The sequence below is a fragment of the Onychostoma macrolepis genome, chromosome 07, assembly GCF_012432095.1.
Source record: "Onychostoma macrolepis isolate SWU-2019 chromosome 07, ASM1243209v1, whole genome shotgun sequence".
NCBI classification, from domain to species: domain Eukaryota; kingdom Metazoa; phylum Chordata; class Actinopteri; order Cypriniformes; family Cyprinidae; genus Onychostoma; species Onychostoma macrolepis.
This window is the reverse complement of record NC_081161.1, coordinates 7,320,015-7,336,466: the sequence shown is the minus strand read 5'-3', so window position 1 is coordinate 7,336,466 and position 16,452 is coordinate 7,320,015. Positions and strand designations below refer to the sequence as shown.

The following is a 16,452-nucleotide window of genomic DNA, read 5'->3' as shown; positions in this document are numbered from 1 at the left end:
AAAGGTTTTCTTATGAATTAATTAGAGAAGAGTCCATTTTATGGGCATTATGTGTCTTTCCTAAGGGGAAATGGAGTGAGTGTTGCTCTGCCTGCATTCCTTTGAGTAATAAAACTAGTGTTATCAGATTGGTTGCCATGGAACCAGAGGCCTGTTCTGCCTTTCTGAGGTGTTAGATGCATTTTGGGGGAAGGGTCCACAGACCCTCATAGTTGGCCCTTTTGGTTGGGGGCATTAGAGATTATTTGTTAAATATAACAAATAGTTGTGCGTCTGATTGGTCCAAATGCTACAAGCTCCTCTGCCTACTAGTAGACTGTACAATCTCTCTCGACCTGAGAGGGAAGCTATGGAGAAAGACATCCATGACTCCCTTGCTGCTGGTCTAATTCGGTCCTCCTCCTCCTCTCCCCTTGGGGCTGGTTTTTTCTTCATGGCAAAGAAAGATCGCACTCTACGTGCCTGTATTGATTTCCGTGGTCTCAATAACATAACCGTTAAGAATAAATATCCCTTACCTCTCATCAAATCAGCATTTGACCTCCTTCATGGAGCCACAGTTTTCACTAAGCTGGACTTGCAGAATGCTTACCATCTGGTCAGAATAAAAGAAGGGGATGAATGGAAGACCGCTTTTAACATGCCCCTTGGACATTTTGAATATCTGGTGATGCCCTTTGGACTTACAAATACACCAGCAGTGTTTTGACCAAGCTTTGGTCAATGATGTCCTCAGGGACTTTCTCAACCGATTCATATTTGTATATCTGGATGACATTCTAATCCTCTCCCACACCCTCTCTGAACATATCAGCCATGTTTGTTTAGTTCTGCAAAGGCTTCTCGAAAACAAACTGTTTGTAAAAGCGGAGAAGTGTGAATTTCATGTCAGTTCTGTTAATTTCTTGGGATACGTAATTGAGGGCGGGCAGGTGAAGACGGATCTGGGCAGTGACAGAATGGTCAAAACCTACCACCCTTAAACAGCTGCAATGATTTTTGGGCTTTGCCAATTTTTATCGCCGTGTTATTAGGGATTATAGCCGTGTGGCAGCCCCTCTCACCAGCCTGACTTCTTCCTCTACCCCTTTTATGTAGACTCAGGAGGCTGATCAGGCCTTTGTCAAACTGAAAGAACTGTTCACCTCAGCTCCTGTGCTTATTCAGCCAGATCCATCTCGGTAATTCATTGTGGAAGTGGATGCTTCAGGCTCTGGTGTTAGGAGCTATTCTGTCCCAGCGTTCTGCTACAGATCAGAAGCTTCATCCTTGTGCCTTTTTTTTTCCTCGCCGCTTGAGCACTGCTGAAAGTAACTATGACGTGGGGGACCGGGAATTATTGGCAGTGAAATTAGCCTTGGGACATCGGAGGCATTGGCTTGAGGGAAGTGAAAAACCATTTTTGGTATGGGCTGACCATAAAAAACTAGCCTACATACAAACTGCTAAGCGTCTAAATTCTAGACAAGCACATTGGGCCCTATTTTTTTAGTCGCTTCAATTTCACCCTCACTTACCGCCCTGGCTCAAAGAATGTTAAACCAGATGCACTTTCATAACAATTTATTCCGGAAGAGGACCCACCAAGCCCTGAAACCATTATCCCTCCTTCCTGTGTGGTTGGCGCCATCACTTGGGAAATTTAATCAGTGATTCGGGAGGCTCAACGTACCCAACCCGATCCTGGCAATGGGCCTCCTGGACATTTGTTTGTCCCCAATGCTGTTCGTTCCCAGGTCCTCCAGTGGGTCCGTTTGCCTGCCACCCTGGTTCCAGTCGCACTCTTAACCTCCTTAAATTACATTTCTGGTGGGGCACTATGGACAAGGATACTTGAGAATTTGTCAATGGTTGCTCTGTGTGTGCACGTGGGAAAACATCACATCTTCCCCCGGTTGGTTTGCTTCTTCCTTTACCTATTCCCAGCCACCCTGGTCACACATTGCTCTTGATTTTATTACTGGACTGCCTACCTCACAAGGCAGCAACACTATGCTTTCTGTTGTGGACCTTTTCTTTAAAGCAGTGTATTTTGTGGCTCTCCCTAAATTTCCCACAGCTCGTGAGACCGCTGACCTCCTTGTCCAGCATGTTTTCCCGTTTTCATGGCATCCCTTTAGATATTGTCTCAGACCGTGGACCCCAATTTACATCTCAGGTTTGGAAAGCCTTCTGCCATGCGCTTGGTGCCACTGTAAGTTTGTCTTCTGGCTTTCATCCTCAGTCTAATGGGCAAGCAGAGCGGGCTAACCAGGAGTTGGAAGCAGCATTACGTGTGTGGCTATAAATAATCCCTCGTCTTGGAGTACCCACCTCACTTAGATTGAATATGTTCACAATTCCCAGCTCAGCTACTGGTATGTCTCCATTTGAGTGTTCTTTGGGATATTTGCCTCCTTTGCTTCCAGAACAGGAGAATGACATTGCTGTTCCATCAGTTCAAGTCCATATCCGTCGCTGCCGTAAGATCTGGAGGGAAGCCCGGTCTGCCCTGCTCCGTTCAGCTGATCGTAATCGTCACCTTGCTGACCGTCGTCAATTCCCCTCACCCATTTATCAACCAGGTCAGAAAGTTTGGCTTTCTTAAGACATTCCTTTAAAAAGACAGATTCTAAGAAACTCTCTCCTTGCTACCTTGGCCATTTTGAAATTGAGAGAGTCATTAACCCCTCTGTTGTCAGACTCAAACTGCCTAGAGCCATTAGAATTCATCCCTCATTTCATGTCTCTCAGTTAAAACCAGTTCAGGTCAGTCAACTTTGCCCTCCGACCAATCCCCCTCCTCCCGCCCGGGTTGTGGATGATAATCCTGTTTACACAGTGAGACGACTGTTGGATGTCCGTCGTCGAGGATGAGGTCTGCAATACCTGGTGGATTGGGAAGGATATGGACCTGAGGAGCGGACCCTCTCTTATTAGGGACTTCCATCAAGCCTACCCCAACAAGCCTGACAGGTCACCTGGAGGCTCTCACTGAGGGGAGGTACTGTCAGGGATTTGGATTTTTGGCCAGCTGTGTTTTTCCTTTTTGTGTGTCTCTGCTTGTGTGTTTGTGAGTTGGTGTATCCCGGGGCATGGCTAAGCACTTTTCTCTGTGGCTGATTGCTGAATGTGAATCACCTCCTGCCAATCAACTTATCTGCCTCCAGTATTTAAAACCTGGGTCTTCAGTCATTCTCTGCCAGATCGTTCAGTCTGCCTATGTGGTACTGTGTTAAGGCCTTCCAGTGTCTTTAGACCAGTTGTGTCATGTGTTTTTGTTGGAGTTCTAATTCTGTTTCTCCTGTGCTTTAGACCTCACTCCACCCGCATTCATCCTGCATTCTGCCTGCCACGCCCGATCAACAAACTACTCTCTCTGCTCTACCAACATATCTCTGGCCTGTTTGGTTTCCAGCACACCTAGCTCATCTTCAACAACAAATGAGAGATGGAATGTGTTGCTTGACTTTTGGCAATAAATTAATTTTATTTGCATCATTTTTAGTCTGTGTTCTGCTTCAATAATGAAATGCCATTAACTGAAAATTGAGTATTTAATCTTGTCATTATACATTACTGACACTCTATCCTCCAGTTTGATACCGTTAAGTGCTTTGACACAATCTGTATTGTTAAAAGCGCTATATAAATAAAGGTGACTTGACTTAACTTTTAGGTGCAAAACTGTTTTTGGTTACAACAGTCTCTGGTGTGACGTGATGTGCTGTCAATATTTTGGCAGTTCAAGGGAGAGATAATATGAGGCTGGTCCGCCTCAGCGGTCTAAAAACGCTCGTCAATCAAATAATGGCCAATGAAATCAAAATAGGCGGGGGTTACTGTTCACACAGAAGCAGAGTGCGTGAATTCCAGCGTGAAGCGTCAGATTTAACATTGAAAGAGTGAGGTAAGATTAGAAGTAGCGAAACTTTTCATATTTGAGATCTGTTTTATGATAGAAATGTTAAACGACCGACTTTTTTTTTTATTTAACAATTGAAAATATGGAATAATTTAAGTGATTAAACGTTTAAATCGTCTTGTCACATTACTTTAGTGTAAATTTGTGCATATTTAAAAATATTATTTGCAAATATTTTGAAATTATTACTTCGCAGCTAGAATTAGATCTAGAATTTCCTTCACCATTCTATTTCTTTATACTTCTATATAGCATACCTGCATACCATAATAATGGCACATTTCAAATGTTTACATACTTTTCTCTTCATCTTCTCCTCATTTTCAGCTGTAGAGGATCGGTTGTGAAATATTGGTCTTGTAAATAATTTACAGCAGTGATGATGGTGTCAGTCTTTAAAATGCAAACAAATTACGGCGAAGTGCAACAGTTAACGTACGGTGCATGGTAGTGGTCAAAAAGGATTTACAAAATGACTTTGGGATTTATTCCCCTTTGTAAACTTAGAAATGTGGATTCAGACAGCAATTAAAGAACCACACGATTTTGGTGTTGCACAAAAAGTGGGAGAAAAACACAGACATATGCTATAAATGCCTGTATTGTATTAAATATGATACACATATATACTGTATATATATATATATATATATATATATATATATATATATAAAATGTTCAATAAATGTTAAAAAAAAATTCTGACTATTATAAAGGCAGGCTTTACAGGGTTAAAATTCATTATTGAGTTTATTTATTGAAAGGTTAGAGCATTTTAGGGGGTACTTCAGGTACATTTAGGAAATTGGTGTCCAGCTTTAAGATGGTTGTATGAGGCTGACCTTGGTGTAGTGGAACTGCATGGGATCATCAGTGGAGAGCGACACACACAAGCCTTTGTGTAGGAACTCTCGCAGTGGGTTCTTGGAGTATTCCAGGAACAGACTGTTGTTACTCAGTGGGGACATGGCAATGGGCACTTGGGCAAGATAATACAGGTACTGCAGCACTGGACTCTGGAAAAAACACACACATGCGTATATATGTTACGTATGATAGTTTGTTCAGTTTGATCATGAGATTAAATGCTCTGATCAGGCTCTTGGGCCCGCTTGCTTCCATTTACATGTCTCATCTGCAACTTCATGAATAGACTTGGGCTGAAGATTTGAACTCTGAATCCATTTTCTTTGCCACCACCATCAATTAAAGTACAATATATTTGATCATTTGACTAAGTTCTTACAATGAATAGTTATCTTTCATGTTTTCAGAAATATATTGCATTAGACTTCGAACTAAAAAAAAATTTTTTTCCTCATTTTTAAGTGCTTCTGAGCAAAATAGTCTGAACTAATCTTCTAATTCTAACCTTTTTCAGGTTTAAGCCATGCGAGATGTTGTCTGCAGTGAGGAAAGCTGAAACCAGGTGGGTGATAGAACCAGCTTCACCACAGTGTGGACGAAATTGAAAGGTACTAAGACCACGTTCCCTGTAAAACACACACACATATACAAGCTGAAACAACCAATAGAAAATTATAGCCCTCCGTTTGTTGCAGTTATAGTGTCCAAATAACAAGAAATTAGAACAAATGAGAAAAATAAATTGGCAGTTACAAGAACGAACACATTAGAGACAAAATACACTATTAGCATACAACATCACAGCTGCTTTTAGGGCACTTTTCAGTCCCACCAAGACTTCAGATTTTTGTGGAGATTTCATTGATTGCAGTGAAAATGCACCAATAATCGTGATGTAATTAAAGTTAGCGACTGTAAGATTCCAATTAAAATTTTTGTACAAAATTACTGAAATTGGGGTCTTTGTCCCTCAAACACAATGCAGCATAGAAATACTCTAAAATAGTAAATACTGAATAATTATGCTTTGCTGAAAATACAGAATTGTATACAATAGCAGAAATAAGACGAATATGCAAGCTGCTTGACTTTGCATTAAACTCTGCACTTGTAAAATCGCAAAATCCTGGAGGGACTGACTTTTAGTGCTTCAGATGGCAAAATAAACTTAGTTCAATTTCACATTGTGATAAAAAGTCACAAGCATATGTTCAAGTGCCGTTTGTCTGTGTATATGTTACATATACAATGGGGCATAGTGGGTATCTCAACTCACAACCTCTGGCATGAAATTTTTAATGTGACCGCCAGAGGGGCACAGTAAAAATCCTAGAATGACATACTAAAACATACATTGAAAAAAGTGGTAACTGTAGTTGTTATTTCAAGGATCTCCTAAAGTGTTTTCCTGTATGTTCTACAGACAGTATTCCACAGGCTTTAACAGTATCTCAGTTGTAACCCAATATGTGTGTATTACTGATACAGTGGTATTTATAGATGTCCTGGTGCATAGTGGAACACTCACACATGCAATTGGAAACCTTTTCTTCCTGAATGCCTTTCAGTACCTATTCAAGGTTTATAAAAGCCTGGGGGCATAGTAGAAGATCTTTATTGCAAATATTAAAGTAATCTCTGTTTACTTCCTCCTTCAATGCAGACATTTTTCCTATTGTTATGGGAAAAGTAGCCTCTCCCTTCACCTAATGGAATTTTCCAGTTGGTATGTGGATCAGATATAATGGAGCACATACTTCCTGAGGTTGTTGAGCACCATGATGTTGGCATACATGTGGAAGAGGTAGTAGCTGTAGGGCGGATTGTCATCTGTTGTCCATTGCTCAGGCTTGGGGCTCTTATAAGAGAACATGTGATCGCTATGTTTGGATTCATCATCCACACTGTCAAAGCCAGTCACCTGTGAAAGAGGGGACATCCTATGAGTAAAGTCTAGAAAAAAAAAAAAGTCTGCAAATGTTTTTTTTTGTCAATCTGAAGTGCACCCTGTGATTTCAAATAATGTTCTAACATTGCAACAACTATGATTATGAATTAATCAAATCAAAAATATAAAATACACTACATGGACAAAAGAATGTGGAACATGGACACGGATGCAGGAATTTGCTCCTATTCAGTCACAAGCATTAGTGAGGTCAGGCATTGGTCAGAGGTCAGGCGTTGGCTAATGGGACCTGACTTGCGGTTGTCATTTTAATTAGGCCTAATCCTTAAATATTTTGAGTAGGGCTGCAACAACGAATCGATTAAATCGATAAAAATCGATTACTAAAAGCGTTGGCAACGAATTTCATAATCGATTCGTTGTGTCGCGCGACGCCGGAGACGTTTGATTATTAAAAAAAAATAACTTTAGTTGAGCGCGGAGCGGAGTGAACACACTCGGTCTCTCGCGCACGGATGCTAGCAGAGTTTGGCGCCTCATAAATAAAAACAAAAGTAAAAAAAAAAAAAAACCGAGCGGAGGTAGAGGAAAGATACATGGCGGAGGCAGAGAAATCCGTCGACCCAAGTCATCCAAGGTGTGGGAGCAGGGGCGGCGTTTGCGTATGGCAGAGTATGGCAGTTGCCATACCCTAGCCCAGTTAGGTGCTGTGAAAAATTATTACTTGAGTCGCTTATAATTCGTTTTTATTATTTTAAATCAGAGAGTTTTAAAAATAGTAAACCAATGATAAGCATTAAAATAACTTGTCAGTAAAACTGTAACGCCATTGGATCATCGAGCTCTCAGCGAGACCTCGTACCTTCACCCGCCTCCGTTCAGATTGACGCGCGCACAGCCTGGAGAAGATGAGATCTCTGCTTTTTCGCAATGCAAGGGTGAATAAATAATTGGTGTTTGAATAGTACAGCGTTTTCTTTACTCAAACACTATGTCAGTAAAGGATAATGTTTTTGTGTGTTTGAAGAGTGGAGAAGAATTAGTTATTTGCTGTCTATATACGTTTTAAATATCCTGTGCATTATGTGCATAAGCGCTTAATTTGAGATTTTGGCCAAGTGTATTAAACAACAAGAAAAACTAAGCGCCCATATAGCTACAATCAAAGTTATATAACCTGTAAAGTTGATGAAAGCATAATGCACTTAATGCACTTATGCACTGCATAACAGTTACAGCCGTTCTAACGACAGACAAAACACTCCATCTCCGTCATTCTCTGGTCAAAAACATTATTAACTCCATTTGAGCTTGATTTTCATATAATGTTAAGTGCAGGTGTCTGATACAATACCAACGCTAACGACGCAGTGTTGTTAAATTATTTAATTTTTGCACTCCCAAAAAGTCTATATATTTGGCAGATGTAAAGCATACATGTGTATGTTTTTGTGTTAGTCCATTTTATTTTATTTTATTATTATTATAACAGCTCAGGGATGTTCAAGGAGCAACATGTTTGTGCACTTTCTAAAGATTTTAGTTCTGTTTTTGAATAAAGGGTTGGAAATGAATGCTTTTTTTTTTTTTTTATTCGATTCATCGATTAATCGAAAAATAATCGACAGATTAATCGATTATTAAAATAATCGTTAGTTGCAGCCCTAATTTTGAGTGGAGTTCAGATTTGGGCTTTGTGCAGACCAGTCACGTTTTTCATGCTGGAGCAGAAAAGATCCTGAAAGCACACAATTCTCTAGAATGTTTTTGTATGCTGTAAACATTAAGATTTGAATCCACTGCAAGTACTGTAATATTCAAACCATTAATTAAAAGGGAATGTCCACATACGTCTGGCCATGAAGTATTTAAAACAATTAAAGTATGCTGATTAAATGTATTTAAATCTGTTATGAACCTTTAACTTACATATTTTAGAAATACATGGAGCTCTTTGTGCTGCTGAGGATTCACTGTCGCCTCAAACAGAGGAAGGAAAATGTTCTCAAGCATCTTGGCAAAATTAGGAATCAACTTGCGTGACTTGAAAATGTCACTGAAAGAAATAAACATAACATAATTGTACAACAAGAAATGAATACTTTCTGAAAATGTAGAATTAATGTAGCTACTTACTATATTCTGGGCACTTGTATGATCCAGCGCATGTTTGGGGAGTACACTTTGTGCTGAATAAACCAATGGGAGAGACTTTCCCACTCCTCAGGGGAACGTCCATAGATGGACAGTCGCGGTTCGGCATGCTGATACTTGCTCTCTTCCAGATCATGTGCTACTTCCTGACAAGAGACAAAGAGACACAAAAGACTCTTAAATGAGAAATATATTAGTACATTTTAAAAAAAAAAAAAAAACTTTATACATTTAAAAAATGCAAATGTAAGTTAGCTGAACTTTATATTTGCCCTCAACAGGTAAACTATTATTCACTAGTACAGTAGTTGGTGTCTTGACGGTCTCGGTGTTTCTGGCACAAAACTGTGCTTAAGCACAAACCTTATTTAAGTTTAGAGTTTCAAAAGGTTCACTTTTACACTGTAATTTGCATTAATATTTGTAATAATATAATCTGTGTAGGTGAAAACATGGTGCATCTCTATAGTTTGATTGAATGTCCCTACCAACCAAACCCACACCCTTAGTCTTGTGTAGACAAAATGACTGTACCTTGATCAAGCGGGCAAAATACTCCCCTTTCATGTAATTGTCAGTCTTCAAGTAGATTTCCCGTAGCTCATTTGCTCCTACTGGATTGTACTTGGAGTTGAATTTGTCAAAGCGATGAAAGGTTTGTCTACCCTGTAAATACACTAAACATGAAGTATACTGTACAAGCCACCACCATATCCTTGTGCTGTAACATATACAACATATAGATAAAATGTTACTTACGGCATGGACATCTAAGGAGTCTACAGTAAGATCATAAGGGTCCATATTCAGGTTGTTAAACACCTGTTTGAGAGTCAGTTTAGCCCCTGCCTTCTCCAGGACAACTCTCTCTGCATCAGTTTTATTGGTTGTTTGGATGAAATTAAGCAGGTGTTTCTGGTTCATACATGCTGCTGCATGGATATGCGTGTCTACCTGTAAGTTAGCATTTGTGTACATTTAGACAGTTGGGAAAATCACTTTTGTATATACTGATGTGTGTTCCAAATTATACCTTTCTGACATTGTAGAAATCTCTATGAGGAACACTCTTGAGTTCTTTTAGTTCCGCCATTTCGTTGAGCATTTCATGTAGGTAAAACTTTGACCCAAGGAAGTTTAGTCGTCTATGACAGTAGGTCTTACTGTTTAAAGAAGAAGTACTGTTTTAAATCTCAGAATTCTCATATGTGACCCTGGATCACAAAACCAGTCATAAGTGTCAATTTTTCGAAATTGAGATTTATACATCATCTGAAAGCTGAATAAATAAGCTTTCCATTGATGCATGGTTTGTTAGGATAGGGAAATATTTGGCCGAGATACAACTATTTGAAAATCTGGAATCTGAGGGTGCAAAAAAATCGAAATACTGAGAAAATCACCTTTAAAGTTGTCCAAATGAAGTTCTTAGCAATGCATATTACTAATCAAAAATGAAGTTTTAATATATTTATGGTAGGAAATTTACAAAATATCTTAATGGAACATGATCTTTACTTAATATCCTAATGATTTTTAGCATAAAATAAAAATCGATAATTTTGACCCATACAATGTATTTTTGGCTATTGCTACAAACATACCCCAGCGACTTAAGACTGGTTTTGTGGTCCAGGGTCACATATATGCAGATAAGGACAATTGTTGACTTCTGTGGTGATATTGGTTGGAGACTTACGTAGGCCCATCGATGATCATGGCGAGCACATGACTCATGTCAATGGCAAATGTTTCCAGGTCTGGATAAGGCAGACAGCGTGGTCTGTTCATACTCAGAGCTTCAGGGTTTTCATATACATAAATAATGCCATCCTTCATCTTCATCTGATAATAGAGGTTATCTGGAATATTCTCCATGCTGTAAGGGTCCTCTCCCTCACCAGGGCAGGGACAGATATCTATGGAGAGCAGAAGAATTAAAAAAAAAAAAAAAAAGGTAAGCAAAACATAGCTGGTTGACCAAGAAAGTATTGCTGATTAAGTTAGCAAGACGACCAGTGGACCAGAACAGTATCCCTTGCTGATGACCAGCATAAAAATTGTGGTTTTCCCATCAGAGGAGAAAGAATCCTTCCCAAGTGTTCTTAGTTGAGCTACATATAACTCATGTCAGCTCTTATGTCTTCTAAAATTAGTTCAACGTTGATGTCTTGCAATGGGACTTTAGGCAGGGACTAAAGAGGAACATCAAGTTACGTAAACAAAAAATCCACTGAAATGTTTATAGAGCCTAAAATATACCTAGAAAAAAAAAACATGGTCTCCATGTCATGTCTGAGTATGAACTCTAAGCAAATACAGATGTACCTGGAAGGATTTCATCTTCTTCTGTCCACTGTTTATTTGCTGCATTACGTAGAAACTGTGAAGTGGTCCGTGGGAATCTGTGATATGCCAGTTTTGAGTATTTTTCTCGAATAAAGAGAGCTTTTAGCAGACTTTTAGCTGCTTGCTCATAGTCCTCAACTGTAATCTGTAAGAGCACAGTGATTGTAAGACAAAACACGATTGTTAAAACATGATTAGCTGTTAAAGGCGCCTGTGGTGGTTAAACCTTCAACAAATTATGACAAAGTAGAGAAAGTTTTTTGATTGTAAATTGTAATACACACCCCAGCACAGTAGTCTCCACTTATGGTGACTCTTTGATACTCCGGGAAATTTTGTGAGATGGTAGAGGAAGGGGAAATGAGGGGCATCACACCCCGAACACCATCCGTACTTAATGGGATTTGTAGTGACATAGATTGGGAGCGAATCATCTTAAAACTCTTCTTCCTATAAAGGATTAAAGAAAATAGGGGCTAAAAATTAAATAATAAATTCATTAAGCATGTGTGTCATATCATTATTTCAAAATGAATTCCAGCATCTGATGGTAGCTGGTTTGACATGTTTTCAAGATGGTTTAAAGTGGTCATTAACTGGTCCAAGCTGGTCTAGATCAAGGGTTTCCAATCCTGGAGGGCCACTGTTCTGTAGAGTTCAGCTCCAACCCTAATTAAACATGCCTGAACCAGCTAATCAAGGTCTTCAGGAACACTAGAAACATCTAGCCAGGTATGCTGGGGCAGTTTGGAGCAAAATTCTGCAGGACGTTGACTCTCCAGAAGCAGGTTTGAAAACCCCTGGTCTACATGGTTGACCAGTTGGTGGACCTGGTTTCAACCATGTAGACCATATTGGTCAAGCTGGTGAAAGACCACTTTGGGCAAACAGCTAACCAGCCATCACATCCAAAGACCAGCTTCTCTACCATAGACTGGTACGACCTGGTGTTTCAAGCAGGGTGAGGCTACTGATAGTAATCTACACTGAAGAACTAATTGACGCTGACCTTTTGGCACTTTCCTCTGACTGTTGCTCAGCCAGTTCTTTGAGTAGCTCCCTCTGTTTGGCTTCCTGTAAGCCTATGGGACAGTCCTCAGGGACAGTGTACAAGGCCAGCGCATCTTTTGTGTCCTCTTCCTTCAGTGCCGAAGCATACACCTTCTCCGCCAGCAGACGAACTTCCTCATCCACATCACTCAGAGCAATCTTTGGGAACTGCCGTGGCATATCTGTATAGAGGCACATTTAAACACACCTCAGTAACATTACAGTTTTTTACGATTGCTTAAGCACAATTTTAGAATCAAGGCTCATTTTGTCAAAACACTACACACAATTTACACATCCACACACACAAATAGAGTACAGTACATGATTGACCAAACACAACACACAAGACCAGCACTGTACATTGATGAAAATATTTATTTCTCTCCACATTGTAAAATCAGTCAATACATCCATGCATTTCCAAAGGTTGCATATTCTAAATGCAATATAGAACATAAACAACAAAAAGATTTGTACAAAAGACATAGGGCTGGAGATCGTAAACCATCCATTGCCATGCCAAAAAATAAATAAATAAAAATAAATAAAAAGGAGGGAAGGGGGAGTATGGTAGGAGGTATTGGAGTGAAAATTGTGGACGCTTATAAAACCAGTTTTGGACCACAGCAGATCAGTGGAAAGATACATTGTCCCAGATGACAATGTATCTCATCTGCTCTACATCCATTTGGTCTTCTGCTGTGACAATATTGTGTAGTCTGTCTAAAAATGTGAATATGTGGGCCATGTTGTAAGGGCCTGTTGTAAGTTGGCATGCCGGTGGAGGACCCCATTCTGCATGATTGCAGCATATATTGTGATGTTACCACCACGTTGGCCGGGACATTCAAAATAGCTCTGTGGCCAACAATGTTTCTCCCTCTCCTCTTACTGCAACATTGCCTTCCATTTTTGAAGACACATAAACTCATCTTTTGCCTTTTTATAGTGCTTGCACCTGATTGTTGAGTTTACAGTTAAGCACCTGAGCGTCTGAACACCTGAGGGCTGTGTTTGATCAATTGGTTTATAGGGGTGATATTTTGGAAAGCAGTGTCTTGAAATGGCAAAGAAGTGACATCATGTTAGCTGGTTTGACATGTTTTCAAGATGGTTTAAAGTGGTCATTAACTGGTCCAAGCTGGTCTAGATCAAGGGTTTCCAATCCTGGAGGGCCACTGTTCTGTAGAGTTCAGCTCAACCCTAATTAAACATGCCTGAACCAGCTAATCAAGGTCTTCAGGAACACTAGAAACATCTAGCCAGGTATGCTGGGGCAGTTTGGAGCAAAATTCTGCAGGACGTTGACTCTCCAGAAGCAGGTTTGAAAACCCCTGGTCTACATGGTTGACCAGTTGGTGGACCTGGTTTCAACCATGTAGACCATATTGGTCAAGCTGGTGAAAGACCACTTTGGGCAAACAGCTAACCAGCCATCACATCCAAAGACCAGCTTCTCTACCATAGACTGGTACGACCTGGTGTTTCAAGCAGGGTGAGGCTACTGATAGTAATCTACACTGAAGAACTAATTGACGCTGACCTTTTGGCACTTTCCTCTGACTGTTGCTCAGCCAGTTCTTTGAGTAGCTCCCTCTGTTTGGCTTCCTGTAAGCCTATGGGACAGTCCTCAGGGACAGTGTACAAGGCCAGCGCATCTTTTGTGTCCTCTTCCTTCAGTGCCGAAGCATACACCTTCTCCGCCAGCAGACGAACTTCCTCATCCACATCACTCAGAGCAATCTTTGGGAACTGCCGTGGCATATCTGTATAGAGGCACATTTAAACACACCTCAGTAACATTACAGTTTTTTACGATTGCTTAAGCACAATTTTAGAATCAAGGCTCATTTTGTCAAAACACTACACACAATTTACACATCCACACACACAAATAGAGTACAGTACATGATTGACCAAACACAACACACAAGACCAGCACTGTACATTGATGAAAATATTTATTTCTCTCCACATTGTAAAATCAGTCAATACATCCATGCATTTCCAAAGGTTGCATATTCTAAATGCAATATAGAACATAAACAACAAAAAGATTTGTACAAAAGACATAGGGCTGGAGATCGTAAACCATCCATTGCCATGCCAAAAAATAAATAAATAAAAATAAATAAAAAGGAGGGAAGGGGGAGTATGGTAGGAGGTATTGGAGTGAAAATTGTGGACGCTTATAAAACCAGTTTTGGACCACAGCAGATCAGTGGAAAGATACATTGTCCCAGATGACAATGTATCTCATCTGCTCTACATCCATTTGGTCTTCTGCTGTGACAATATTGTGTAGTCTGTCTAAAAATGTGAATATGTGGGCCATGTTGTAAGGGCCTGTTGTAAGTTGGCATGCCGGTGGAGGACCCCATTCTGCATGATTGCAGCATATATTGTGATGTTACCACCACGTTGGCCCGGGACATTCAAAATAGCTCTGTGGCCAACAATGTTTCTCCCTCTACCTCTTACTGCAACACTGCCTTCCATTTTTGAAGACACATAAACTCATCTTTTGCCTTTTTATAGTGCTTGCACCTGATTGTTGAGTTTACAGTTAAGCACCTGAGCGTCTGAACACCTGAGGGCTGTGTTTGATCAATTGGTTTATAGGGGTGATATTTTGGAAAGCAGTGTCTTGAAATGGCAAAGAAGTGACTTCATGTTAGATTTCTGTGTCTAATGTAAAGAAGTGTGTTTAGTGTCTTGCAAAAAGTGTGAGGCTGAGAATGTGCTTCTAGTTGTGCAGATCTGGACTGAGGTTTTGCTCCTTGAGTGTAAGGTTTCACTAACTGTGTGTTATTTTTAATTTTAGAGTGTAAGCAATCGTAAAAAACTGTAAGCTGTTGAATTCATGAAGTCATCTTCTAAGGCCTATGTCCACCAATTCCATAAACATGGTCTCATTTTAAGTCGTGTTGAAACCAAACAAGCATTTACAGAAGTGCTGTACTAGTTCCTGAGTTGCTGTCACTGCTCAAAACATCACTTTGATATATGTATCATGGCTCATATCAACACGCTTGCTGTAAATAGTCCTGGGATGCCATGTGCATTCCCAGGCCTTTGATTCAGGCCTACAAAGTCAGTCACTAGGCCAGTGCACAGCTGCAGACACACTGCCCTAGAAAACAGTTATGTCTGTGTGAGGATAGATCAAGTGTCTGAGCCCTGGGTGCGACTTCTCCCTGAACAGTTAGGAACATGGTCCACAGTGGCCATATCAGATGCTATCCTTGGCAAGAACTAGATCCCTTTGTCAAGGTTTCCATTCTTCTAAGCCATTCTGAGAAACTTCCATGTAAAGTAGAGTTTGTGCCAGATGACTGTTGCCAGCTGCGTAACCATAGCTACTGTACATACCTGAGAACAAGCCAAAGGATATCTGGCACAAAACTGGAGCATATTTCATCCATTACCATACATTTTTAATCACAATCACTCTTCCCACAAGAGCTTCAATATCTTCTCCATTACACACAAATCAAAGTCTGTCTGAAAAATAATGCTGACTCAAGGCCATGACCTTAGCTTCTCTCAGTTGTTTTTGTTTTGATTGACCATTGCATCTATTTCCACTCCAAACTTTGCTTAGGATCACTGCCCTCAAACACTTCAAGGACAACAAGGAAGTCCTCCTACACTGCCACTGTACATACAAGACGTGTCAGAAAATAGTTACTGGTTCTGAAATGAGTACACTCTACTTCTGTCTGTGGTGACCTGACATGCACAGCTGTGCGACTGCTGCCATTCTTACCTTCAGCCGCCGTCACCGCCATCTCAGCTTCGACTGTTCTTCAAATGTGTTACTGGGTTTATGTTTGCGTGTGCATGTGTCTTGTGTGGGCCCTGTCCAGTCGCACTCTGAAAAACTGCTGTTGTCTGACTACAGTTTTGTTTTCTTGAGTGTCTCTCTCTCTCTATTTTAAGAGGTTGAAAGCCTCATGTCCACAGAGCTACTAATCCTTTGAATATGTCACCACCGCCTGTCAACAAAAAGTGACCCTGAATCCTATAACGAGAACCGCTTACAAACAGGACCTTGGTCAATCCACCCAGCCCATCTCATGCGTACATACAAACACAGGTTTCCTAACTCTTTGGGATTTACTCCCTCACTGTAAAATCTAGCCCATAAATCCCGAGAGAACCATCCATGAGAACGGAATCTGTGACCAAAAGAGCATCTCCTTTGACAGCTTTA

At 40.3% G+C, this 16,452-nt stretch overlaps 1 protein-coding gene across 3 annotated transcripts in view; it reads right to left on the bottom strand.

The window, feature by feature from the left end:
* Window positions 1-16,452, bottom strand: part of ampd3a (adenosine monophosphate deaminase 3a) — a 28,784-nt gene that overhangs the window by 7,548 nt on the left and 4,784 nt on the right. The window contains exons 1-13 of one of the 3 annotated variants that reach the window (XM_058781904.1): window positions 12,193-12,439; window positions 11,468-11,633; window positions 11,163-11,328; window positions 10,534-10,753; window positions 9,868-9,997; window positions 9,594-9,788; window positions 9,369-9,500; window positions 8,817-8,980; window positions 8,610-8,736; window positions 6,529-6,692; window positions 5,277-5,397; window positions 4,747-4,920; window positions 519-595 (exon numbers count right to left, since the gene is read on the bottom strand). In XM_058781904.1, coding sequence (XP_058637887.1) covers window positions 530-595; window positions 4,747-4,920; window positions 5,277-5,397; window positions 6,529-6,692; window positions 8,610-8,736; window positions 8,817-8,980; window positions 9,369-9,500; window positions 9,594-9,788; window positions 9,868-9,997; window positions 10,534-10,753; window positions 11,163-11,328; window positions 11,468-11,633; window positions 12,193-12,431 — 2,064 coding nt within the window. In that variant the 5' untranslated portion in view covers window positions 12,432-12,439 and the 3' untranslated portion in view covers window positions 519-529. Of the gene's footprint in view, window positions 1-518; window positions 596-4,746; window positions 4,921-5,276; window positions 5,398-6,528; window positions 6,693-8,609; window positions 8,737-8,816; window positions 8,981-9,368; window positions 9,501-9,593; window positions 9,789-9,867; window positions 9,998-10,533; window positions 10,754-11,162; window positions 11,329-11,467; window positions 11,634-12,192; window positions 12,440-13,779; window positions 14,003-16,452 lie in introns of those variants that run through there. The other 2 variants (XM_058781905.1, XM_058781903.1) reach the window with 2 other exon arrangements.